This window comes from Nannobrachium achirus, assembly GCF_963921795.1.
Source record: "Nannobrachium achirus genome assembly, chromosome: 7".
Taxonomy (NCBI): Eukaryota; Metazoa; Chordata; class Actinopteri; order Myctophiformes; family Myctophidae; genus Nannobrachium; species Nannobrachium achirus.
The window spans coordinates 31164227-31192169 of record NC_137816.1 but is presented as its reverse complement, the minus strand read 5'-3'; the positions used below and the strand labels follow the sequence as shown (position 1 = coordinate 31192169).

The following is a 27943-nucleotide window of genomic DNA, read 5'->3' as shown; positions in this document are numbered from 1 at the left end:
ATTCTCAAGGGATTTTTCTAATTTTAAGTACTGTATATCTGTGAAGTGTCTGAATACAGTGTATATAGGCCTAAATGTTTTAATTGTCCCTCCATCAAACCATCAAGCTTGAAGTAGCCTACAGGAATAATACTAGGCCGTTACAAGATTGCGTTGAGAGAGAGAGAGAGAGAGAGAGAGAGAGAGAGAGAAAGAGAGAGAGAGAGAGAGAGAGAGAGAGAGAAAGAGAGGGAGAGAGAGAGAAAGAAAGAAAGAAAGAAAGAAAGAAAGAAAGAAAGAAAGAAAGAAAGAGAGAAAGAGAGATGGGGGGAGATGCACATAAACTCATTCCTTTTTTTTCTTCTTCTTCTTCCACCCCTATGAACTGCCGCTCTACGCACAGCTGAATCGTTCGCTTATAGAAGCAGCGGCCGCGCATTGCTTTTGCAAAAATAGAAGGGCTTTTTTTTTCCAGTCAGTGCCATCCTTTTTTTTTTTTTACATGACGGGTCACGCGTACCATAGTGGAACCATAGTGGACATTTACATGACGTGTCCACGCGTACCAATGCAGGGCAATCGTGTGCGCCGGAGTGCCACTGGAGCAGAACTAACGCATGCACACACGCATGCATATCTAAACAAAAACCATGCTGCACAAGATGCGTAGCAACGTTCAGAAGGCATTAAAAAAGCTTCATACACACACACACACACACACACACACACACACACACACACACACACACACACACGTGCGCGCACACACACACACTTGTGCAATTACATTGTGAAATTGTCATGGTGCAACTTTTGTGCAACACGTTGTAAATACTTCATAGTGATGATGTATGGGCAATTTGTAATGCAAGTCATTATGTCGAGTCACATTAACGCCCCCAATGTTTCTTGGCAAACATTGTTGAGCTGAAAATTCAGTACCACTTAAACCCTCTACTTGATAAAACAGACCTATACCTGATTACCTGTACCTGTACGCTCTTATTTAACGCTACACAAACCGATTCACCAAAAATAGTAGATCTACAAGGTCACAGCGAGTTTTGAGCTTGTAGATCTGTCTATTCCCTGAATAGGGGTTCAAGTTCTTAACAAAAGTGGCATTTTTAGTTTTAAGCATATTTTGATAATCGGGATTCTTAATCGCAACAATATTTGCCAAAATAATCGCGACGTGTAATTTTCATATTGTACCATCCGTAGTCCGTACCCCAGGTTATAGGGTTCTCCACGTTCCTCAACATGGTGCTGAATTCCACTGTGTCTGTGGACATGATCTCACCCTCAGAAAACTCCAAGGAAGAGAGATCATTAAACCTCCTGTAGTTTTAATCTAAACAACATGAACACTGATAAACATTATGATTCGGGATGTGCAAAACGATTCATTTCACTGTCAGTGCTGTTTAAACTTTTTTTTCTTTTTGATAAAAGGTTTATTCTAATAATTGGTATGTTGGTATGCTCTGTTATACAGAAAACTGTTATGTATAGATCTATTGTAAGTTGGAATTCACTGCCAGGTTATATTATTGAAGCGAATACTAAAGAGGGATTTAAAAGGATGGTAAAACAGTATATAACAATTGTTCATGAGCATGGATGAGTGTTCTGCTGTTGCATTGTCTGCTTTGTTTCAGCTTTGTTCTGGGCAACTTGAAATTTCCTCATCAGATATATAATTAAATATTATTATTTAAAAAACCCTATCATGAAATATACAAGGAATACTGTGAATTAATTTTCAAAATTGTACTTCTTAACTTTTGTAAGTGAACTATTGTCTGTCTGTCGTATCTGTTGTATTGTATGCTGTATGTTGTTGTACATGATGTGTGTACTGTACTGTATGTGATGACGGACCCCAGGAAGAAGCCATGCTTAAGCAAGTGCTAATGGGGATCCATAATAAAGTAAAGTAAAGTAAATGAATTATATATAAACGTCATTTGGTGGCTTGCGACATCATTATTCATTATTTCATAATTGTAAAGGATTACTTTTCATGTTTGAGTGGATCTGTCTCAACCTCAAGGGTGCTCCAAGGTGTTCTTGAACATTGAATAACAGTAAACCAACTGTCCTCTTGACCAGACATTCCATTTTCTACTAGTGGCTAGTGTTATATATTTGTGGCTAGTATGGTTTCTCCTGGTGGCTAGCAGGTTTTTTATGTCCTTTTAGTAAATCTCTCTGTCTGTCTGTCTGTCTGTCTGTCTGTCTGTCTGTCTGTCTGTCTGTCTGTCTGTCTCTCTCTGTCTCGCTGTCTCTCTGTCTCTCTCTGTGTTCTTCTCCTCAGCTTGCTCGGGTGTGGATTCCCGATGCAGAGGAAGTCTGGAAGTCAGCTGAGCTAACAAAGAACTACCAAAATGGCGACAGCTCCCTGCAACTGGTCTTGGAGGATGGAACGGTAAGGAAGGGAAGGAACAGGAGGGTTGAATTCTCTCTCAGACACGGCACACTGCATCTCATTATTGCTTATTGGCGTTAGCATTAGCTCTCTCAATAAACAAGACCTTTCAGATGCCTTGAGGCGTGAATAATATTGTTAATTAAATTCCTCTGCTTAGAATACAAAAAGCTAGCACCGTACAGTTCCTACTTAACATTTACCATCATCACATGTGTCGTTGACAGTTACATTTCTTTTTGACTTTTAGGCTTTGAAGATGCACATGGCAGATATGACACATAACCTAAATATACAAATAAATTACTGACATATTTGACTATTTTCTACTCAAAAAATATATATATTACCATTTTTCAACATGGAAACGATTATGACTATTATGAAAAATAATCGCGATTATGAAAAATAATCGCGATTAGACGATTATGTAATAATTGTGACAGCCCTAATAGTGGCTGTTCATGTACTGTATGTACATGGAAGGCATCACATATGAAGTAAGGTGTTAATTATGCATTCACATCTCTTTCCCTAAAGTAGTTGTTGGATGTACAGTTGTGTATCCTGGGATTGTGCACAGTGAATATTTCACACCAGAACACCAGAAGTCTGCTTTTTCCTCCTTATATTCTCTGTTAATAATCTGCGGTTCCATCACTTCCATGTAGGTGGGACCTTGGCCGTTTTTGCATTTTTCCACGTGTGTGTGTGTGTGTGTGTGTGTGTGTGTGTGTGTGTGTGTGTGTGTGTGTGTGTGTGTGTGTGTGTGTGTGTGTGTGTGTGTGTGTGTGTGTGTGTGTGTGTGTGTGTGTGTGTGTGTGTGTGTGTGTGTGTGTGTGTGTGTGTGTGACCTACCTATGCAATCTACGGTATATACAATTTTATAGGTACAGGTCTTGTGATTGAAATAGATAGATAGATAGACACCCGGTACCTTTATTATCCCAAGGGGGAAATTAAGGTTACAGGACAGTAAGTAAAAGGACTGTTGTGTACAGCCGAGCGACAAAAAACAAACAAGAAAGAAGAATCAACAATACAGGAGAATCAACCATACAGAGCAATTAAGTTAAAATATATACATATAAAGTGTCGAGAACAGTAAAAAAAAAAAACACAACAACAATAAAATAGTAGTACTTAACGTTTCTTTAATGGGTTGCAATTTTAAGGGACTTTTCTAAGCATATTGCAAACTCAAAGAACTTATAATGGTCCATTCATTCAAACATTAAGAACTCCTTATCAACAGTGCCAACGAATATACACATATATACAGTAGGCCATACATAAGTATCTGCACCAAGACAATAATAGTAATGCTTAGCCTAAATTAAAAAAAAAATATATATATATATATTTTAAATGATGCAAACTATTCCAAGATTGCATTAAAACTGACGCTACAATCAACGCCGAAGTCCGACATACACAAACAAACATTCACTTGTTAAAAGTTGAATAACAAACATAAACAATGCTCTTTTTGAAGGGCCACATTCTCTATTAATCAAACACATCAGCTTATGTTGGTTGTTATCTTGTTATCTTTAAATTGGTCATTTAATTTAAATAATGTAATTTGCTTGAAAATGTTGCAATTAAAAAACTCTCACCACAAATCGCACACGCCTCAAAAACATAAATCTTTTAGAGCTACATTTAGTCAATAATCATTTGCCGTCGTTACTAAAACATAGAATTTAAAGCCGTTTTTAGATGCTTGTTAGAAATAGTCAAGGGAGTGTGTGGGTATGACGTATTGAGCAGAAATTGGTTGCCGTGTGTGAAACTGTTCGATCCTCCTTGCTGAGTTGATGTTCTCTTGGGTGTTTGATATCAGAACCTGGAACACAAGCTGGACCCCAAGACAAAGAACCTGCCTTACCTGCGGAACCCAGACATCCTGGTGGGCGAGAATGACCTCACAGCTCTCAGCTACCTCCACGAGCCTGCCGTGCTGCACAACCTCAAAGTCCGCTTCATTGACTCCAAGCTCATCTACACGTACTGCGGTAGGCAGACGCGTACACACACATGCGCACACGCACATATACACACGCCAAGGGTCATTGCTATGCTGGCTTGTGGTGGACATTTTTGCCATGGACATGAAAAATTAGAAGACAATAATACACATAAAGCCCTGAATGACCATAACAGGTCTGTAACGCTGAGAGTGTACAGTACAAATGGACAGAACCAATTTGGTTCCATTTGTACACACTCAGTGTTTGGGTCCTCGCAAATCTAACATTTGAGAACCACTAGTACTAGTGTGCTCCTAATGTGCCATAGTGTCGTAGTAAATACAGTGTCATACATATTCTGAAGAAAACCTGGAGACTGACATTCAGTAATTGGGTCTTATGATCAAAATAAGAACATTATGGTGTGTAATAAAGAAAACCGAGAATTTGCCACAGACAAGACCTAGTCTTGCCATGGGAACATTTGTCGGTGTCCGTGTACGGTGTCCGTGTAGGACATGTTGATCACCCCTGGCAGCCTGGCACATACACACACACACACACACACACACACACACACACACACACACACACACACACACACACACACACACACACACACCTGCACACCCGCACACACACAGTCACTGACCAATACACCACAGGTCTTCTATGTTTTTCAGGCTAAGGACCCCTTAGCTGAGAGAGAGATGAAGCAGGGACCCATACTACATTGTGTACAATTGTGTTGCGAATTAAACCTTTTCATAGATCTCATCGATAGCTTAATTTACTATTATCAGCGTTGTGTAACCTTCTGTGTCTATTTCAGACATTTAACCAGTTAAACCCTCAGTACGTAGTAAACTTGACCTTTGGCTTTGTACTTGGTTTGTTCCTTTTTTCCTCCACACAAAACCTATTTGCTCAAAATAGCAGATCTACAAGCTCACAACGCTTCCCAGATGAAGGCGTTGTAAGCCAAAGATTGGCGGCCCCCTATAGTAACTCCGGACCCCCTGTTGAAGACCCCTGAGTTACACCATTGGTCGGCCGGCAGAGTGTTGGAGTTTTCCCCACTGGCCGTTTTTCTTTGAACAGGATCATGCATAAACAACAGCGGCTCCACAGTCTTAAGCTATGCCCGCAGGGCTCTTCAATTATGTTATATGAGAAATGGATTATGGTAATAACTTTATCACTCGCCGCGAGCCGAGAAGCACCACTGCCTGTATCTATTGTTTCAAATGAAAAGCTCTCTAGCCTAGTATTTCGTCGTTGTCGGGTGGAAACCTTCTACGTCCAAAACCTCCCTTTTTTGTTATTATTTTAAAAACGATTAAAAATAGTGAAAATAGCCAATCTCACAAGGTCACCGTTCTGTGGAAGCACAGAACACCTGGTATCCCGATTCCCTATTTTGGGTTTGTGAAATTTAAAAAGGTAATTAATATTAATAACAATATACTGTAGGGCTAGCTAGGGTTTCAATTTCAAACTATTTAAAATATTTTCAGATGATCTGAAATCATTCAAAAATGGCAAAATGCCAGATCTGAGCATGTCATTGTGATTGATGGATTGATTGATTGATTGATTGAGTATTTTATTAGACAAAAAAATGGAGAACAGTACAAGTATAGGCAATACAATAAAAAAAAGTGTAGTACTGTACCAAGTACAGTTAAACACCCTGCCTAAAAGGAGCATCGCAAATAAGTATTTTTTACGTTGGAAGTCATTGGTATTCAATTCATGGACATAACAAATAGCAAGCCAAAAAAAGAGAAACATTCAAAAATCATTGCAGATGATGATGATTTTTATTATTATGATCTTATTATATTGTATTATTAGTCTTTGTGGAACATGTCCCGCCAACAATTCACTGATTGTACCTGTAAATGAATACTCATACCCTGTGTGTGTGTGTGTGTGTGTGTGTGTGTGTGTGTGTGTGTGTGTGTGTGTGTGTGTGTGTGTGTGTGTGTGTGTGTGTGTGTGTGTGTGTGTGTGTGTGTGTGTGTGTGTGTGTGTGTGTGTGTGTGTGTGTGTGTGTGTGTGTGTGTGTGTGTGTGTGTGTGTGTGTGTGTGTGTGTGTGTGTGTGTGTGTTGCATTGCAGGGATCGTGCTGGTTGCCATCAATCCCTATGAGACCCTCCAGATCTACGGTACAGACATCATTCACGCCTACAGTGGACAGAACATGGGCGACATGGATCCACATATCTTCGCCGTGGGAGAGGAGGCATACAAGCAGATGGCCAGGTGAGTGTGTGTGTGTGTGTGTGTGTGTGTGTGTGTGTGTGTGTGTGTGTGTGTTACCTGAGGAGTGCGTTGGCTCCTTGTTGCTTGCCCCCCCTTCTTCCCAGGGTTTGTAGGTCAGAGCTGAGACAGAAATAGCTTTGTCTAACACACACACACACACACACACACACACACACACACACACACACACACATACATACAACCTCGCAGGAGCCAGCTACCATGCGGTCTGTATGTGCTGCCCCCCACCTGAGAGTGCATGTCATACTGTACATGCACACGTACCATGTCAACCCTCAGGTAATACTTTTAGGGATTGTGATTTTCTCATTATTTTTGGACACGACTCTCCTTTATAAGAAAAGTCAGTGGACAGCGTCTGGTGCTGAAATGGCCATCACCATGTCAAAGCTATTACAGGCTTGATGCTCAATGTGGTGAACTGGCATCAGCTATCAATCACTAATGTATGTCTTATAAGGCAGTCTGGCGTAGAGTTCCAGTTTACATTTTATATCAATCAATGTATTAAATTAGCCTTTGATTATGTTCTGCCCTGCCATCTAATGGCTTGGCCCAAGGCCAAACATGCTTGCTACCCCCTGTATGGGATTTAATTCTAGAATGTTTTGGTTTTGTTTAATTTAGTTTGTCTCTGAGTAAATGTACGTTTGCAGTATTTAAGATTCACTTTCACAGAGAACGTAGCTTATGTCCAAAGAGCTGTCCAGAAAGATTTGAAATAAAATGCATCTAATAAGTTACTCACCTGTCCTCTACAAAGTTTAATCCATTTTAACCACTTTTTATCAATTATAGGCGAAAAGTTTAACAAATAGTAAAAAATAGTAGATCAGCTTTTTTATGACAAAGTATACAGTATAAGGTACCTTTATATACCTTAGCGAGAAAGACATTTAAAATAATCAACTTAAAAGTTGAAAGTGGTCTTTATCATTACATCTTGTGTACCGGTACATAAGCAAACTTGTTTTGTTCGACATCATACAGCATCGGTTATTGCATTTTTTTTATTTTTATAAAACAGTAGGCTAATTATAAGTAAAACATGAAATAAGACGTATATGTCGTCTCTGTCGGGTGGAAACCAAAACTGTTACTTTGCAGAAGTTAAATTCAAAAGTAGCAGATCTGCTTTTTGATGGTTGTGGATCTGCCACTTTTGATGCTTCTGTGTTACACTGTTGGTATGATCAAGTAGGGCATTAATGTACAAAAAACACAAAGTTAAAATATGGAGATAAGAGGTTTCCGCCAAACAGCAACGATATGCAATGTACTGTATATACACACAGCCAGTAACAACAACAACCTATAAACACAACAGTTGCTGTGTATGTCATTATCTAAAGTAGATATATTGACTAGTAAGACGCCCTAAGGGCAAGAAGCGAATTCACGCTGAAACAACTGACACAATATGTCTGGCATTCCCAGATATGTGCTTAATATTGATGACATCAGGGATCTCCATATATGGGGATAAAAGGGACAAGGACGGAATTCATTTGCAAGTGTGGCTCACGTCGCCACAACCACACTGGTTATCATGAGACTGACACAATATGTCCATATATGGGCATTCCCAGAAATTGATGACATCAGGGATGTCATCAATATATGGGCATAAAAGGGACAAGGACAGAATTAATTTGCACGTGTGGTTGCCGTGACAAGAGTCACACTGGCAAATGAATTCTGTCTTGCCCATATATGGAGCGTGACATGAGGCCTGACTGACTGACGCACATGAGCTGCAGGTTTTCATAGTAAATCCACATTCCCTCACTTCTTTTCCCTCATGCTTCTGTTCCTCCTCTGTGCTCTCCGTCAGGGACGAGAGGAACCAGTCCATCATTGTGAGCGGGGAGTCTGGCGCGGGGAAGACCGTCTCTGCCAAGTACGCCATGAGGTACTTTGCCACGGTCAGTGGCGCTGCCAGCGAGGCCAACGTGGAGGTGAAGGTCCTGGCGTCAAACCCCATCATGGAGGTAAAAAAAATAACAACAATGGGAATGTTTGAAAGAGCATGTGGGAGGGGAGAACATCCTTCTTTTAGTTGGCAACAACACTCTTCCAGGGAGTTCCATGTCATCTCTCTCCTGCCACAGCCCCAGGAAGTGCTTTTTATACAACTTTTTTTTGAAGTGTCAAGTTGTAACTGATGGTGTCCGTCATTCCACTATCGTTTCAGATTGTAATGGCTTGTAATGATTTGATAAAATAAATAAATACAAATACAAATACAAAAAAATAAAACTCTCTCTTGATATTTTTCAAATGTTCTCAAAAATGGCAGATATGCAAGCTCGCATCGCGGCATGTAGTGTGCGTGGTGAACTTGTAGATCTGCTGTTTTTCAAAATATTTTAATAGCCAATGCATAAATGGGTAAAGTGGCTAAAATGATTGTGAGGCTATGTTAACAACTTTTTCTGGGGCCCCCCGCCAAGGACCCCACTTTGAGAACCACCGCTATAAACGATACGATCTGTCACTACATCACATTTTATGCTCTCAAAATGATAAGATCTCAGTCAACACCTACATTTTACGACATTTATAGCTACTCTCATTTTTTATGTGCAAGATAAAAAATGACTAAGATAAAAACGGTAAAACACAGGGGAGGCTCTTGAACTCCCCACAGGGGTCCTTGAGAGGGCTCAAGGGGGTCCCCAGCAAAATGAGTTAATCTAGCCACATAAATGAGATAATATAGCAATTTTTGAAACATTTTAACACATGGGGGTCAGATTTGCTGCCAAATACATAACATTTGGAGGTCCTTGACCTTGACATAATCAACGTTTGAGAACCACTGCATTAGGGTAAGATCAGAGCAGGATAAAGTCCTAACCGCTAGGAAAACCTTCTATAGTGTGTAGTGTACCTTTTATCCTCTTCCTATTAACCCCCCCCCCCCCACACACACACACACACACACACTTCTCCTCTCTTCCCCATCTCTCCATCTCCTCACTCTCTCTCCTTTGTGTCTTTCTCCCTCTGGCGTCACTCTGTCAAATGCCACTACTACCCTACAGCACCTCCCCTCCCCCCTTTCTGATGACATCACTCTTATCCCAGCCACTTCCACCAATCAGAGACAAGCTGTCAGATGATGAATAGAGGGCTTTCTTTCGCTGCAGAAATGATGTCGAATTTGTTTGTTTCTCCCGACATGTTTTTATGACATGTGCTTTACGTTGTATCAGCTGTTTTAACAGCTGTGTGTGTGTGTGTGTGTGTGTGTGTGTGTGTGTGTGTGTGTGTGTGTGTGTGTGTGTGTGTGTGTGTGTGTGTGTGTGTGTGTGTGTGTGTGTGTGTGTGTGTGTGTGTGTGTGTGTGTGTGTGTGTGTGTGTGTGTGTGTGTGTGTGTGTGTGTGTGTGTGTGTGTGGAGGGGGGGGGGGGGGTTTGTGTGAGAGCAGAGATTGGAATAACTGGCTACTGAAAGCCTCCTTGTCTGCAGTGTAACACTGACAGTGTGTTTGGTGTTAACTCAGCACTCCTATACACTCCCTGCTAACCTGGCTCACAAGGGTGTGTGTGTGTGCGTGCGTGCGTGCGTGCATGCGTGCGTGCGTGCGTGTGTGTGTGGTGCACACCACCCACTGATTCCCGCAAGCGCTACTATCGATCTGTGCTGTGTGTGTGTGGATGTAAAGGATGCTTACTGCAGCTATGGAGTGTGCAGACCCAGCAGGACTTAATTCTCCCAGAGTTCAACAGGAAAGCCTCATGGACCCCCAGCCAAGGAAATAATAACCCAACGTCATCCCACGACCCACACTGAGCACGTTCTGTATTACTGCTAGATTATTGGATCTCAAAGTGGGGTCCGGGGACCCTCAGGGTGGGGGATTCAAGGGGGGTTCCAGCAAAATAGCATTAGGGCTATCACAATTATGACATTTTACATGACGATTAATCGTCACTCAAATAATTGCAATTAACGATTTAATTGTGTTTTTGTCATTGACAATTACATTTCTGTTTGGCTTTTAGGCTTTGAAGTTGCACATGGCAGATATGACACATAACCTAAATATACAAAGAAATGACAAGACATATTTGACAACTTTATACTTAAAAAATAACATTGATAGTGGAAATAGCCGATCTACAAGCTCACAACGCGTCGCATCGTGACACGTTGTAAGCTTGTAGATCTGCTATTTCCACTATTTTTGAAAATGTTTGAAAATATATGAACATTTTTTAACATGGAAACAATTATGACAAAATAATTGTGAATATGTCAAATAATTGCGATTGGATGAGTATTTAACAATTGTGACCGGCCTAAATAGCATCACAATCTATTTACACTTTGGCTATTCAAAAATAGCAGATCTACAAGCTATTTTGTGAAAATCTTTGAAAATGTATGAACATCTTGCAACAGATTAATTTGTGCAGATGAATGAAAATTAATGCATACTATTATGCAAAATAATTGCGATTATGTAATAACTGTGACAGGTCTAGTCACAGAACTAACATTTCCCAACCATAACTAAAGTGGAGTAATTAAACCACACCACAGTCTCTAAGATTGGTTGCCTCTTTCACTGTTTATCAAAGTATATCGTTGCTGTTGGGCAGAAGCCTCTTATCTCCATATAGTATTTTATTTTTTTGTAAATTAACAGCCTACTTGTTCATACTACAGCGTCCTCCAAAGTGTCTTTATTGTTATATCTTGTACAGGCACATAAGCAAACTTGTTTTGTTTGGCTTCATACATTGCAACAGCATGCAGTTATTGTAAAAAGAAAAAAAAAAACATTTTAAAAAGCATCAAAGATAGCAGATCTACAAGCTCGAGAAGCTGCACGAAACGACGCGTTTTGAGCTTTTCGAACTGCTACTTTTGATGCTTTTGAATTTGAATTTGAATGCTGGAAAGTAACAGTTTTGAACATACAAGGTTTCCACCCGACAGAGACACTATAATACTGTTGCCGTGCACCATGGGAGCTCAGGCAGTTTATTCATGTACCCCATAAAGCACAGACATATAGTAACAGTCTCATGGGTTCAGGTCCATGTCATAGCCAGGCCTCGTCTATGTCCTACTTCTCTGTCTAATTAAACGGCACCAATAGGCTTTAAAAAATCACACCCGTGTGAAGTGGAGCTGTGTGTGTGTGTGTGTGTGTGTGTGTGTGTGTGTGTGTGTGTGTGTGTGTGTGTGTGTGTGTGTGTGTGTGTGTGTGTGTGTGTGTGTGTGTGTGTGTGTGTGTGTGTGTGTGTGTGTGTGTGTGTGTGTGTGTGTGTGTGTGTGTGTGTGTGTGTGTGTGTGTGTGTGTGTGGATCATGTGTACCGATTTTTGTGACATTTGAAGAAAATATGTAGGAAAAGGAGCAAAAAGTGTGTTTTGGAGAAAATTCAAGATGGCGGAAAATCTATCATGGCGCAAATGGGCGTGGCCTATATGGGGAGATGCGTCATGACCCAAGGAATCCAGGGAAAAAATATTTTTAATTTTCCGACCTACGGTTCAAGAGTTACAGGCCAAAACGTAAAGTGGGGTCTTATGGCGCCACCATGCGGCCAAATGACACAATTATTTTTTATTTAATCCTTGAAATCATTATGAACCTCCTCTCCAAGTCTTGAAACTCTAGCCCCTATGGTTTGCGAGAGACAAATAATTGAATGTGAGTTTTTGCGATTCCCATTATAAGTCAATGGGAAAAATTAATTCACTAATCAATTAATATCAATTAAACTATTGAACCTTTCTCTTAGCAAGTTACTAGCCCACCATTCCCGAGTAAGCCGGTCGATTTGACATATGGCGCGAGTGTGTGGTGGCAAAACTGTGGGACTAGTAGCGTGCCGAAGTTTAGGAAGTTCAGGCTACATACAGACACACACACAGACAGACCCACACGGCCACGTATAGGGAGCCTGTGCTTCACACAGCTCCAAAAAGAAACACACTAGTGCATTGTTGTGCACTGACCTATTTCAAGTCCTGACCCATAGTGTGAGAGCCACACTAGAGGGTTCTAATGTATGGCCTTTTATCTAAAGTTTGTTGAGCGGTGGTCACACCGTCTCCATAGCGTGGCCGTGTGTGTAGGTATGTGGGTGGGTATGTGGGTGGGTATGTGGGTATGTGGGTGGGTCTGTGGGTCTGTATGTAGCCTCATGTGGTGTAGTACCTTTTATGGCCACACATGTTAAGGGAGGGGCGCTGTTTTCAGGCCAGGCCAGGCACACACACACACGCACACACACACACACACACACACAGGGGGGGAGGGGGGAGGGGGGGGGGGTTGGTGGGTAAACCACCGCTCAGTTCACACGGGTGTGATTTTTTTATCTTATGAACAGCTCGAGGGCCAATCTGGATAAAAAGTAGTGTATGAAGAACTATGAATCCATTGAGATGGATTGTGTTAAATATTAGCAGGGAATGGAACCCTTAACCCTGTTGGAAGTGTACACCAGTGATTCTCAAACCATTTTCATGTCAAGGACCCACACATTGATACGTCTTTGGTGGTGGACCCCCATTTGAAAAATATTGTGCCGGCACAATATACATTTTTCAAAGCAGGTTGTGAGCCAGTAGATTGGCTGTCTTTGAATAGCTTGGACGGTTCCATTTGTACACTATCAGAGTTATAGACCTGTAATGGTCCATTTGGATGCCCTTCAAACATTTTGTTTGTTACCACGTGCGTTGTCCTACAATAACAGACATTGACAAGTGAAGGGTCCCTGACACCACTGTGGGTGCTTTTCGACCGGCAAAGAACCAGTTTGGGTTCTTTCTCCCACCTATGGGATGAACCAGAGGTGAGCTTTTCCACCGAGAACCGAGTTGGTTCGGAATGGGAACCACAAAATTCTTGGTTCCTCTGGTTCAATCTTGTTCAATCTGGTGGAAACGCAAGCCAGTTCATGGCCGGTTCGCAAGAACGAACCAAGGTTCCAAGAAAGTTGAACGGCACTGGTTCTTGAAACAAGGTTCTTTTGGTGGAAAAGGCCCCTGTGAGAACCAATGGTGTAGAGTGAAAAATGGAGGTGACCAAGTATAGGGCATTGGGGGACATATATGGGTTTAAGTGGTTAATTCTTCTTTTATTTATAATAGCTATTATCTGTGTATTGTAATTGTATTGTTTGAAGGCCAAATTAGTCAAATCAAATGTCAGTTGCAGAACCTGTGTCATGTCTTTCTTTCAGGCCATAGGAAACGCCAAGACCACCCGCAACGACAACAGCAGTCGCTTCGGGAAATACATTGAGATCGGCTTCGACAGTCGCTACCGCATCATCGGGGCCAACATGAGGACATATCTACTAGAGAAATCAAGAGTCGTATTTCAGGTTAGCAGGACGGCATGTAAAACACACACACACTATGCTGTACACACACACACACACACACACCGACAAACCCAACCGCCCAAAAATCACTAAGTTATTTCATTTTGGGGAACCATGAACTTTAGTTCAAAATGTGGAATTATGAACTATGAAATTAACTAGTTAATTTTAGAAGTTGTGAACCTGAATTTGAACTAGTTCATGTAGAAAGTAAACTTTCCCAACACTGCTTTGTTAGTTGTATCTCTATTATCTATCATCTAGTCGCTAGATCAGTTAACAGTTTGACATCAATGCAGTTCAGTTCCTTTAAAAGAAAGCTGGAAAAAGTCAATTTCAGGGTTTTCCGGTTGTTCAACAAAACGGCAAACAAGGAAGCAACAAGTTATATTCTCTTTTTGTCCTTGGGGTTCCCCACAAAGACACAAGAATGTATGGCACGCATATGCAGTGTTATGAGAACGTGTATGTATACAGTAAGGCGAGTGATGTTTTTCAGTTTGTCACATCACAGGTCTACAGGTGTAGGAAAATGGGTGAAATAATTTTCCGTACAAGATCACATCTTTTTCAGGAAAGTGAAGAAGAATGGAGATGAAAATAAAGAACAAGAAAAACAGCTCAAATACTAAAATATTTATAAGAGTAGAGTAAAATATATGTATTTAGTATATATTTCATATGAAGAACATGAGTAATAGAGTGAGTCCCACACTGAAACCCAAACCCAGTCTTGTACAAGTCTTCACACAACCTGTTACTCAGTTAACTACATTCCTTTTTCTTTGACTCTGTCTCTCTCTCTCACTGTCTTTAGTTTGTTCTCGCTCTCTCTCTTTCTTGGTTTTATTACCTCTCAATCTCTATAGTTCTCCTTGTTTCTTTCTTCCCTGTTTTGTGTGTGTGTTCAGTGGGTGTGTTTACTCTAATGGAGCCAATAGCACAGTCTACATGCACGTGCTTACACTCACGGACACACACACACTCACGGACACACACACACACACACACACACACGTACACACACACACACACACACACACACACACACACACACACACACACACACACACACACACACAGGATAGTACAAACTGTGCCAACGTTTCCTTCAACATTCCATGCATGCTTAGCTTTAGCTGTGTGTGTGTGTGTGTGTGTGTGTGTGTGTGTGTGTGTGTGTGTGTGTGTGTGTGTGTGTGTGTGTGTGTGTGTGTGTGTGTGTGTGTGTGTGTGTGTGTGTGTGTGTGTGTGTGTGTGTGTGTGTGTGTGTGTGTGTGTGGACTTATTTTTGCTGTTTTGATTTAACAATAATATATGAAGACAAATAAAAATGTCTTTTCAGTTTGAAATCTGCATCCTACTGGTGAGTCAGCATCAGTAACACTGTGTGTGTGTGTGTGCATGTGTGTTTGTGTGCGCGCGCATGTGTGTGTCTTTCAGGCGGATGAGGAAAGGAATTACCATATCTTTTATCAGCTGTGCGCTTCATCTCACCTGCCTGAGTTCAAACCTCTGAAACTGAGTAAGTCCCCCCCCAACACACACACACACACACACACACACACACACACACACACACACACACACACACACACACACACACACACACACACACACACATATACACACACCTGCACTTTACACCACACCAACCTCTAACACTACCCTTAAACCCCACTGCTACACACCTAACTCTTAACTTAACCTAGTCCTTCATATATATCCTAAAGCCAAATACTAACCCTAACATGGCCTCTAGAAAGTGTCTTTACTTTCCAGGAAAACAAGCGTGTGCACATACACACACACACACACACACACACACACACACACACACACACACACACACACACACACACACACACACACACACACACAGCTGTTTATGTGGTCGTGGTCTTTTTGAATAAACAAACACTGACTGTTAATTCACGCTACGCAGCAGCATCATAAATTAACCAGTGTCTGAAACTCATTCTATATAGTCTACAACCACAGAAATGGATGGCGGTCAACCATGATTGCTTCAATTCCTCCTAGTAATTTCTACTTAAAGGGACATTTCATTTTAAAAAAGTGAACACCCCAGACAGTTTTTAAGTTGCTCGATTCAGTATTTAAATATTTGATATTCATTTTATCAGACAGGCCCCCTTCCTATACAAACCCATTGTTACTTCAAACTCCATTTTAACCATGATAGATTCCTTGAAAACATCCGTCCTTGGTTCTGCTGACTCATACTGCTCTCCTAATACGTGAGGGGGCTGTGTTTTTATTTGAAAAAAAAAGAATGTATATATATATTACTTTTTTCATTTATTTTTATAAAAAATGAACATAAAAAAAAACTTTTTTGTGTGAAATATCCTTTTAACAACATTAACCACTTTCAACCTGGCTTATCAATTCTGGGTCATGACATTATAGGCCATTTTTCTACAGGCAGTTTTTCCTCATAATGTCAAAGTATACTTTAACTCCTGGTGTCTCTATAGCCTTTGTCATTAGGTGAAACCTTCCCACAAACTTATTATATTATTGAATTGTCATTCAAATAATTACGATTTATGATTTAATTGAGTTTTGGAACACATACGTTTATATGACATTTGTCTTTGGCATTTTAGTCTTTGTAAACAAAAATTGTCACAGTACAGATGATGACAAATAACTGAAACATAGGCAGAAAGGACTGACAATGACGGGTACAGTACAGTACCAAGATAAATACTGGTAATAATGGTCAAAACAGGTAAAGCATTTAATAATTTTATACTTAAAATGATTCTGACGATTATACAAAATAAGTGCGTTTATCGCAAATAATTGCGACGATAAGGCCCATTATGTGAGATATAGATAGAGCATTGTGAAGGACACTTATCATGAAGTCTACAGGCACAGGCAGGCACAATGAGGTTCCACAGAGCCTCAAGCCAAGTCAGGCTGGTCCGGGTCTATCTCAGGAGCAGGAGGACTGGTTTTCAGGACTCAAATTCAAAGGTAGCTAAAGTAGAGGATTTACAGGCTTGTGGATCTGCTACTTTAGATACTTTTGTGTGACGCTGTAGGTCAAGTACTGTAGCTGTCAAGTAGGACGTTGACTTACGGAAAAACACATAAATGTAAAATATGGAGATATGAGGTTTCTGCCCGACAACAACAATAAGAACTAGAAAAATATTGTTCCTTCGAAACAATTGTGGGCTCGCTTCAAGCCAGAAAACAATGGCTATAAAAGTACAAAATGTCAAGATCGCAGGCAGTGCTCTCTTTGACGTTACTGACGTCAAAGATTGGTCCATTTTGTTCCAAAAATGTGTTGTGCAAAAGTTGACCCGCTGGTGGCGCTATAACAGGCCAATGTAAGAAGGGTATCTGTTCCTTGACCTATTGGGAATGTGCTTGCAAGATTTCACGCACATTGCAGGCTGTGTTCATGATTTGAGGTGTTTTTGGCTTTGGCCACTTTATCGCTGCTTGCAGCTATATTTATTATTATTATTATTTTTTTTGTGTGTGTGCACTTCATAGGCATATTAGATAAAGGTCCTTAGATTGTGTGTAGAATGTTTTATGCAAATTGCTAAAAAAATCCTAACGAGTTTAAGCGTTTCACAAACTGCTCAAAATGATATAGCGCCCCCCTTTGGCCAATTGGGGTAAGATTGGTTTTAGTGATATTTGGACTAACACTCTACATCTTTGCCGAATGCCATGAACATGTTACTTTGCATGTATGATTTAGAGGCAGAAGAATAATTTGCATAAAACTGCAATATTCATTGAATTTATTTAAAAAAGCATGTTGTAATTTTAAAGAAATCCAATCTGACAGATCTTTAGATATTGGTCCCAAGTTCACGTAAAAAAAGTTTTGTGCACGTGACGCGAAAATTCCAGAATAAAAGCGGGTTTACGTGTTTTACAAACTGCTCAAGATGGCGGAAAATCGAAGGGCGGAGCTTACTTAACAACGACACAGATGTCTTCCGCTTGAGTCAAAGCACGCGTGTAAACAAGTTGCATGTCTTAAAACGAAACGAGTCATGACTTATGCCCGTTTGAAGTTTGAATTTTCAAACGCTTCGTATAGCGCCCCCCTTTGGCCGATTGGAATAAAATTGGTTTCAGTGATACTTTGACTAACCCTCTACATCTTTGCCAAATGCCATGAACGTGTAACTTTGCATGTATGATTTAGAGGCCGAAGAATAATTTGCATAAAACCGCAATATTGATTGAATTATTAAAAAATTATATTTCACTTTAAAAGAAATCCGCCGAGATTAGTTTGACCGTATTGGTCCAAAGTTCATGTGAAAAAAGTTTCATGTGCGTATCGCGAAAATCCCAGGAGGAGATAGATTTTTACTGTTTTTCATATAATTCCGAATTGTGGGAGACCTAAAGGTCAGAGGTCAAAAGTTAGAGGGTAAAAGTTGTTCAGCATGAGGAGACGCATACGTGTATACAGGTTTCATGACTGTAACTCAAACACAGCATGAGCTATACCTGTTCAAAGTTCGCACTTTCGAAGGCTTCCTACAGCGCCACCATTTGGCCGATTGCTATAAAAAATAATAGCACACTTCGCCACTGTAAACTGAACACATTGATGTTTTTATTTTCATTTTCTCACTAAGTATGTAGGAGTAGAAAGGAACCGAAGATCCCGTCTACTGATTGCCTGCCTGATAGATAAACTAGAAAAATATTGTTCCTTCGAAACAATTGTGGGCTCGCTTCAAGCCGGAAAACAATGGCTATAAAAGCACAAAATGTCAAGATCGCAGGCAGTGCTCTCTTTGACGTTACTGACGTCAAAGATTGGTCCATTTTGTTCCAAAAATGTGTTGTGCAAAAGTTGACCCGCTGGTGGCGCTATAACAGGCCAATGTGAGAAGGTTGGTATCTGTTCCTTGACCTATTGGGAATGTGCTTGCAAGATTTCACGCACATCCCAGGCTGTGTTCATGATTTGAGGTGTTTTTGGCTTTGGACACTTTATCGCTGCTTGCAGCTATATTTATTATTATTATTTTATAATTTTTTTGTGTGCACTTCATAGGCATGTTAGATAAAGGTCCTTAGATTGCGTGTAGAATGTTTCATGCAAATTGCAAAAAAAATCCTAGAATAAAAACGGGTTTAAGCGTTTTACAAACTGCTCAAAATTATATAGCGCCCCCCTTTGGCCATTTGGGGTAAGATTGGTTTCAGTGATATTTGAACTAACCCTCTACACTATTTTGTCATGAAAATGTGACTTTGCTTGTATGTTTTAGAGGCAGAAGAATAATTTGCATAAAAATGCAATATTGTTTGAATTATTTAAAATAGCATGTTTCAATGTTAAAGAAATCCGATCTGACAGATCTTTAGATATCGGTCCAAAGTTCACGTAAAAAAGGTTTTGTGCACGTGACGCGAAAATTCCAGAATAAAAGCGGGTTTACGCGTTTTACAAACTGCTCAAAGTGGCGGAAAATCGAAGGGCGGAGCTTACTTAACAACGACACAGATGTCTTCCGCTCGAGTCAAAGCACGCGTGTAACAAGTTGCATGTCTTCAAACGAAACGAGTCATGACTTATGCCCGTTTGAAGTTTGAATTTTCAAACGCTTCGTATAGCGCCCCCCTTTGGCCGATTGGAATAAAATTGGTTTCAGTGATACTTTGACTAACCCTCCACATCTTTGCCAAATGCCATGAACGTGTAACTTTGCATGTATGTTTTAGAGGCAGAAGAATAATTTGCATAAAACCGCAATATTGATAGAATTATTAAAAAATTATATTTCACTTTAAAAGAAATCCGCCGAGATAAATCTGACCGTATTGGTCCAAAGTTCATGTAAAAAAAGTTTTGTGCGCGTAACGAAAAAAACCCAGGAGGAGATAGATTTTTACTGTTTTTCATATTATTCTGAATTGTGGGAGACCTAAAGGTCAGAGGTCAATAGTTAGAGGGTAAAAGTTGTTCGGCATGAGGAGACGCATAAGTGTATACAGGTTTCATGGCTGTACCTCAAACACAGCATGAGCTATACCTGTTCAAAGATCGCACTTTCGAAGGCTTCCTACAGCGCCACCATTTGGCCGATTGCTATATAAAATAATAGCACACTTCGCCACTGTAAACTGAACACATTGATGTTTTTATTTTCATTTTCTCACTAAGTATGTAGGAGTAGAAAGGAACCGAAGTTTTTTGATACTTGATATGACTGCCTGCCTGATAGATAAACTAGAAAAATATTGTTCCTTCGAAACAATTGTGGGCTCGCTTCAAGCCAGAAAACAATGGCTATAAAAGCACAAAATGTCAAGATCGCAGGCAGTGCTCTCTTTGACGTTACTGACGTCAAAGATTGGTCCATTTTGTTCCAAAAATGTGTTGTGCAAAAGTTGACCCGCTGGTGGCGCTATAACAGGCCAATGTGAGAAGGTTGGTATCTGTTCCTTGACCTATTGGGAATGTGCTTGCAAGATTTCACGCACATCCCAGGCTGTGTTCATGATTTGACGTGTTTTTGGCTTTGGCCACTTTATCGCTGCTTGCAGCTATATTTATTATTATTATTTTATAATTTTTTTGTGTGCACTTCATAGGCATGTTAGATAAAGGTCCTTAGATTGCGTGTAGAATGTTTCATGCAAATTGCAAAAAAAAATCCTAGAATAAATACGGGTTTAAGCGTTTTACAAACTGCTCAAAATTATATAGCGCCCCCCTTTGGCCATTTGGGGTAACATTGGTTTCAGTGATATTTGAACTAACCCTCTACACTATTTTGTCATGAAAATGTGACTTTGCTTGTATGTTTTAGAGGCAGAAGAATAATTTGCATAAAAATGCAATATTGTTTGAATTATTTAAAAAAGCATGTTTCAATGTTAAAGAAATCCGATCTGACAGATCTTTAGATATCGGTCCAAAGTTCACGTAAAAAAAGTTTTGTGCACGTGACGCGAAAATTCCAGAATAAAAGCGGGTTTACGCGTTTTACAAACTGCTCAAAGTGGCGGAAAATCGAAGGGCGGAGCTTACTTAACAACGACACAGATGTCTTCCGCTTGAGTCAAAGCACGCGTGTAACAAGTTGCATGTCTTCAAACGAAACGAGTCATGACTTATGCCCGTTTGAAGTTTGAATTTTCAAACGCTTCGTATAGCGCCCCCCTTTGGCCGATTGGAATAAAATTGGTTTCAGTGATACTTTGACTAACCCTCCACATCTTTGCCAAATGCCATGAACGTGTAACTTTGCATGTATGATTTAGAGGCCGAAGAATAATTTGCATAAAACCGCAATATTGATAGAATTATTAAAAAATTATATTTCACTTTAAAAGAAATCCGCCGAGATTAGTTTGACCGTATTGGTCCAAAGTTCCTGTGAAAAAAGTTTTGTGCGCGTTATGCAAAAATCCCAGGAGGAGATAGATTTTTACTGTTTTTCATATAATTCCGAATTGTGGGAGACCTAAAGGTCAGAGGTCAAAAGTTAGAGGGTAAAGGTTGTTCAGCATGAGGAGACGCATAAGTGTATACAGGTTTCATGGCTGTACCTCAAACACAGCATGAGCTCTACCTGTTCAAAGTTCGCACTTTCGAAGGCTTCCTACAGCGCCACCATTTGGCCGATTGCTATAAAAAATAATAGCACACTTCGCCACTGTAAACTGAACACATTGATGTTTTTATTTTCATTTTATCACTAAGTATGTAGGAGTAGAACGGAACCGAAGTTTTTGATACTTGCACTGACTAGTATGACTAGTATAGAAATAATGACAATATCTAAAGTGTGCTCGCCAGGTACTGGCGAGCCCACAATGAAGAAGGCACTGGAGCAAACTTGGACATTTATCAATACATCTTCATCAGGTCATGACCTGATGAAGATGTAGTGACATTGAAACATTGTCACTTACCTTTTTGCCTGCACCCTGTGAAGAAAAAGGCTGTTAAATGTGTGGGTTCTCTCCAGTGCCTTCGTGTCTACAGACAGGCCTTTCTGACTGGACTCTGCTAGACGGTGCGCTGTGTCACTGATGACCCACTGTGTGCACCTGCTCTTTACACTCAACGTCATGACACACGCACGCACGCACGCACACACACACACACACACACACACACACACACACACACACACACACACACACACACACACACACTCTCTCTCCCTCCTTCCCTACCTCTCTCTCTCAATTTCTCTGTCTAGCTCTCAATCTTTCTCTTTCAATGTCTCTTGCTCTAAATCTTTCTCTCTCAATCTCACTCTCAATATTTTCTCACACACACACACACACACACACACACTCACTCACTCACTCACTCACTCACTCACTCACTCACTCACTCACTCACTCACTCACTCACTCACTCACTCACACTCTCTCTCTCTCTCTCTCTCTCTCCTTCCCTACCTCTCTCTCTCAATTTCTCTGTCTAGCTCTCAATCTTTCTCTTTCAATGTCTCTTGCTCTAAATCTTTCTCTCTCAATCTCACTCTCAATATTTTCTCTCTCTCTCTCTCTCTCTCTCACACACACACACACACACACACACACACACACACACACACACACACACACACACACACACACACACACACACACACACACACACTCTCTCTCTCTCCCTCCTTCCATACCTCTCTCTCTCAATTTCTCTGTCTAGCTCTCAATCCTTAGTTCCATCTCTAAGGTAATGGAAAAAATTGTCTATGAACAGGTGGCTAAATATCTTGAAGAGAATAAACTGATCTACGAGTTCCAGTCTGGCTTCAGAGAGTCCCATTCCACAGATACATGCCTCATCTATTTGAATGATTACATCAAACGTGAAATTCACGATGGCAAATATTGCGGCATGGTCATGCTGGACCTCCAGAAGGCATTTGACACCGTCGATCATTCTATTCTGATCGAAAAACTCAAAGCTATTGGTCTTGATAGCACAGCAGTGAGATGGATGCACTCTTACTTGGTGGGGAGGGAACAGATGGTGGAAGTCAACGGAACCCTGTCCCCCCCCCTCCCAGTAAACTGTGGAGTACCTCAAGGGAGTATACTAGGACCACTGTTGTTCTTAATATACGTAAACGACATGTCATCTGCTTGTGACTGCAATCTGTTTCTGTTCGCGGATGACTCGGCTCTCCTAGTCTCCGGCAGAGACTTATTGCAGGTTGAAAAGGCCCTTAACTGTGAACTTAACAAGATCTGCACCTGGCTCAATGACAACAGACTCTCAATTCACCTAGGCAAAACTGAATGTATCCTCTTTGGATCTAGTCAGAAACTTAGCCTAGTTGAGAACTTCACAATTAAAGTAGGTGACACTGTGATAGAAAGAAAAAACTACATCTGCTACCTGGGTTGCATCCTGGAGGCTAACCTATCCAGTGAAAAAATGACCACCAAGGTTATCAATAAAGTCAACCAACGAATTCGCTTCTTGCAAAGGGTTGCCCCGCTGATCAATACTAAATCCCGAAAGACACTAGGAGGAGCTCTTATTGGGCCCCTCATTGATTACGGAGTCCTTGTCTGGTATCGCGACGCCCCAGCCGCCTTAAAGTTAAAGCTTCAAACAGCCCAAAACAAACTAATTAGGGTTGTGCTTGGTCTCCCTCCTCTGACCCACCTTACCGATCATCACCACGAAAGCGTGGGATGGCTCAAAGTAGCTGACAGAGTACAGCATCTTGCAATGGGCCTGGTGTACAAGATACACTACACCTCCAAGATTCCCATGTACCTGACAAACTACTTCTTAAAGGTCAAGGATGTTCACGACCACAACACCAGAGGCAGCTCCACTAATCATCATCAACGTAGATTTAACACTAAACAAGGCTCTAACTCGTTCTCCTGCTACACCATCAACATGTGGAACGCCCTTCCTCAAGCCCTAAAGGAGAGCAAATCCCTAGCCTCCTTCAAAATTGGTATGAAAAGTCACCTTCACACAGCTGCTACCCGTGACTTGTAAATAGACTAAGCCCCCATGCCCCCCCCCCCCCTTTTTTTATTATTCTTTTTTCTGCCTTTGTATTTGATGTTATGCTTTTGAAACTGATATTATCCTAGATAAAGTACTATGTTCTATCCGTCTGTCTTTCAATGTTATATGAGATACTTAAAGTGTGGTTCCTGTGGAAATAACCCTCGGCTTTCTAGGATCTCCTTTTAGTTGACCTTGTACCAGTGATTTGTACTGTCATGAAACTGTACTTTTTTCTATTGCAAACTTCTAATAAATTCTTCAATCAATCAATCAATCAATCTTTCTCTTTCAATGTCTCTTGCTCTAAATCTTTTAATACAGTATCTGGCTTAAAGTCCTGTTCGCAATTTGGTGTTAGGGGAGTTTCTCACCTGAACTTAAGGCCTGTCTATACTTCGACCGAAACCGCCGTTTTCGGTCAAAAGGTCCTTTTCTACCATAAAATTATATCCCTCGGGACTTCTGAAAAGCATTGGACCGAACGAGAGTTCGGAAATTTGCACGTCGGAAAACACAACTCACCGAACATTTCGGTCGAAGTATGGAGAGGCCTTGAGTCAGTGGGTCCCTAGACATGAAAAATCACAGAGGTGCTCGTCCGCCATAGTGCCAGGAATGGCGCAATGGCCATATCAAATATGGCTGCCATCGGCTATGATGAAAATCCAACTTTTCTGTTTCTGGGTGTATATGCACATGTAATACCTCTATTTGGACTAATTGTGGTGTGGGGAATTCATTTCTGATATTGTTTTGACCATTTTGGGCGATTTGGACCTCAAAAGGTCATGGTCAAGGTCATTTTGCTATTCAGAAGACCGCCATAACTTGGCCATTGTTAGGAGTAAAAACAAGTGCAGTAGGTCTAAATCAACTAATGCTGACATGTATAATTAATTTCTGACATTGTTTTGACCATTAAGGATCATCTTGTCTTTGAAATATCAATGTCAATGCCATTTTCTAAAAACGATTTTGTTCATTACTTGCACTTTTATAGTATTTTTTGTAAGTTTGTTACTATTTTATAGTAAGTTTGTTTTGTTTATAACAAAAGACATACTAGTGGGAAATACAACAAGTAAACATCCACATTTAACTTTAAAGGGGGGTTTTAAATGGGTGTTTAAATGAGCAAATAAGACTATTTACGAATAAAAGTGACAAATAAAATCAGCAAACAAAAGCACACACAAAATTAAATAACAATTTCCCTCAAAGTGCACCATATTGGGATTGTGTGCATCCAAGTTAGTATGATGTGTTTTTACAGGATGTATTCAGCAAGGCAGCCATATCCTTGAGAGTCGAAGTGTTCCTTGCATCCGTCCATGTTCCATTGGTTCTAGTCTTTCCTCAGGTTCCTTGGCTGTTGCAAGCAGGTGGCAAGACATGCACTAGAAAGGTGCCTTGTTGGTCTCAGGCAGCAGTTGTACTTCTCTGCTACCAATGCTGTCTTGTTCTGTCAAGGTCTTTGCCTCTCCAAAGTTTGTTAGATATTGTATTCGGTCAGAAGCCATAGCTGCATGCTTAGTCCCCACCTGGTTGTATCTAATTATGAATGTGTATAATTAATTTTGAGCTATATGAGTCTGCTTTTCGACTGCACTTGTGGTATAAGTTGGTCTGAAGTTAAGAACGCCCACACAGACATGGGAAGTTGTCTTTCCTGCGGACAATATAAAATGACACTTCCGGTGCCTTTGTTTATACAACGCTGATGAAGGCTTGACGCCGAAACGTTCGCTGTTTGTTTGTTAGCTCTGTGGCGTGCCATGCCAACTGATACACTTTAATAAAAGTGCCCTAAATGACTGTTCCGTGAGTGCTGGTATCCTCTTGTTCTTAGTCCCCACCTGGCCCATGCAGTCATCTCCAGTTTCCAAGGCATATGTCCCCTGATCACTGTCTTGGCTAGTGGTGCTCCAAGATGAGAGACTGCTTGATGCTGTAGAAGCATGTGCCGCTGCACACCTAGTGCCATACTGCTACCAGATCTACTTAATCCCCAGTGCTTGGAAGTATCACTACGACAACTCTCTGGGGTCCACTCATAATCCTGGCGACCCATTATTCCCTCCATTAGGTTAGGGTTATGGGTAGGTTTAGTTATAATAGGGCCAGTTGACTCCACATGTACCAGCAGCTTGGTGACAGCCTCCTCAATCTAGTTCAATCTTTGGGATCTCTTCACCTCCAGCCCCTTTTGCAGGGAGCCACTTATCATCATCAGAGATAACAGAGTCGATAGACGCACCCATCCCTCATCAACTTTACAAATTCTGGGTGTCCGAGGAGAACAAACAGCTCTCCAGCTGTGTGTTCTGAATATGGTGTCCTTTCATGCTTGTGGCGATGTAGGTAGAACGGCTGCCTTGGAATCTGAAGGTTCCAGGGTCGATTTATGTCTCCTCCTGCTTATTTGTCGAAGTGTCCTTAAGCAAGACACTGAACCCCTAACTGCTCCCGATGAGCACCTTGCATGGTTTCTTGGTGTGAATGTATGTGTGAATGTGTGTGTTAATGGGTGTGAAATACATTGTACAGCGCTTTGGAGAAGATCGCTATATACTGTAAATGCAGTCCATTTACCATTATCAGCTCTGTTGTCTCTGTTGATGATGTCGCTAGTGGAGAAGAGATCCCAGACATCTTGAATAGGATTGAGGAGGCTGACACCTGGTGCATGTACAGCCTCCATTATAACTAAGCCTATCCCTAACATTCACTAACCTAATGGTCAGAATAATGGGATGTCGGAACTATGAGCGGACCCCAGAGAGTTGTTGTCTCCTTCACATTACTGCTATACTACACCCCATATTTCCAAGCACTGGGGATGAAGGAGATCTGGCAGCAGTATGGCACTGGTGAGACTCACTTGCACTGCATCAAGCAGTCTCATCTTGGAGCACCACTAGCCAAGACAGTGATCAAGGCACATATGCCTTGGAGACAGGAGATGACTGCATGGGCCAGGTGAGGATTAAACATGTAGTTATGGCTTCTGACCGAGTACAATGTCTAACAAACTTTGGAGAGGCAAAGACCTTGACAGAACAAGACACAGTATTGGTAGCAGAGAAGTACAACTGCTGAGACCAACAAGGCACCTTTCTAGCGCATTTCTTGCCACCTGCTTGAACAGCCAAGGAACCTGAGGAAAGACTAGAACCAATGGAACATGGAACAGGGCATGACATAAAGGCTTGTCCTGTTGTCCGGGACAAGTGCCCATACTATGGAGTGGAGGGAGCAAGGGGGGTCATTAGCCGTCCTTTTGTTATTATTTCAATGTATGACATTTTTATCCGGACAAGTGACTTTTGTCTCCGGACAGTGAATGGGGAAATATACTTGTCCAAAGGACAACTGCCTCAAAAAGTCAATGTCAAGCTCTGATGGATGGAAGGAGCACTTTGACTTTAGTACACTCCTGCCATGTCTGAAGCAAGACACTCGACACTGATGGAGTTCTGTGCATCATATTTTGCCATGGAACAATGCCAAATCCATCCTGTAAAAACACCTCATACTAACTTGCATGCACACAATCCCAATATGGTGCACTTTGAGGGAAATTGTTATTTAATTTTATGTGTGATTTTGTTGTGTAATTTTATTTGTCTTATTTGCTCATTTAAACACCCATTTTAAACCCCAATTTAAAGTTAAATGTGGATGCTTACTTGTTGTATTTCTCACTAGTATGTCTTTTGTTATAAACAAAACAAACTTACTATAAAATAGTAACAAACTTACACAAAATACTGTAAAAGTGCAAGTAATGAACAAAATCGTTTTTGAAAAATGGCATTGACATTGATATTTCAAAGACAAGATGATCCTTAATGGTCAAAACAATGTCAGAAATGAATTATACATG

The 27943-nt window shown here is 40.9% G+C and overlaps 1 protein-coding gene across 2 annotated transcripts in view; it reads left to right on the top strand.

The window, feature by feature from the left end:
• Positions 1-27943, top strand: part of myo5aa (myosin VAa) — a gene marked incomplete at both ends in the record, with an annotated part of 113979 nt that overhangs the window by 30637 nt on the left and 55399 nt on the right. For both annotated transcript variants that reach the window (XM_080729424.1, XM_080729425.1), the window contains 6 exons: positions 2300-2410; positions 4257-4428; positions 6507-6651; positions 8507-8663; positions 13884-14027; positions 15471-15552. In XM_080729424.1, the coding sequence (XP_080585550.1) occupies positions 2300-2410; positions 4257-4428; positions 6507-6651; positions 8507-8663; positions 13884-14027; positions 15471-15552 (811 nt within the window). The remainder of the gene's footprint in view (positions 1-2299; positions 2411-4256; positions 4429-6506; positions 6652-8506; positions 8664-13883; positions 14028-15470; positions 15553-27943) is intronic.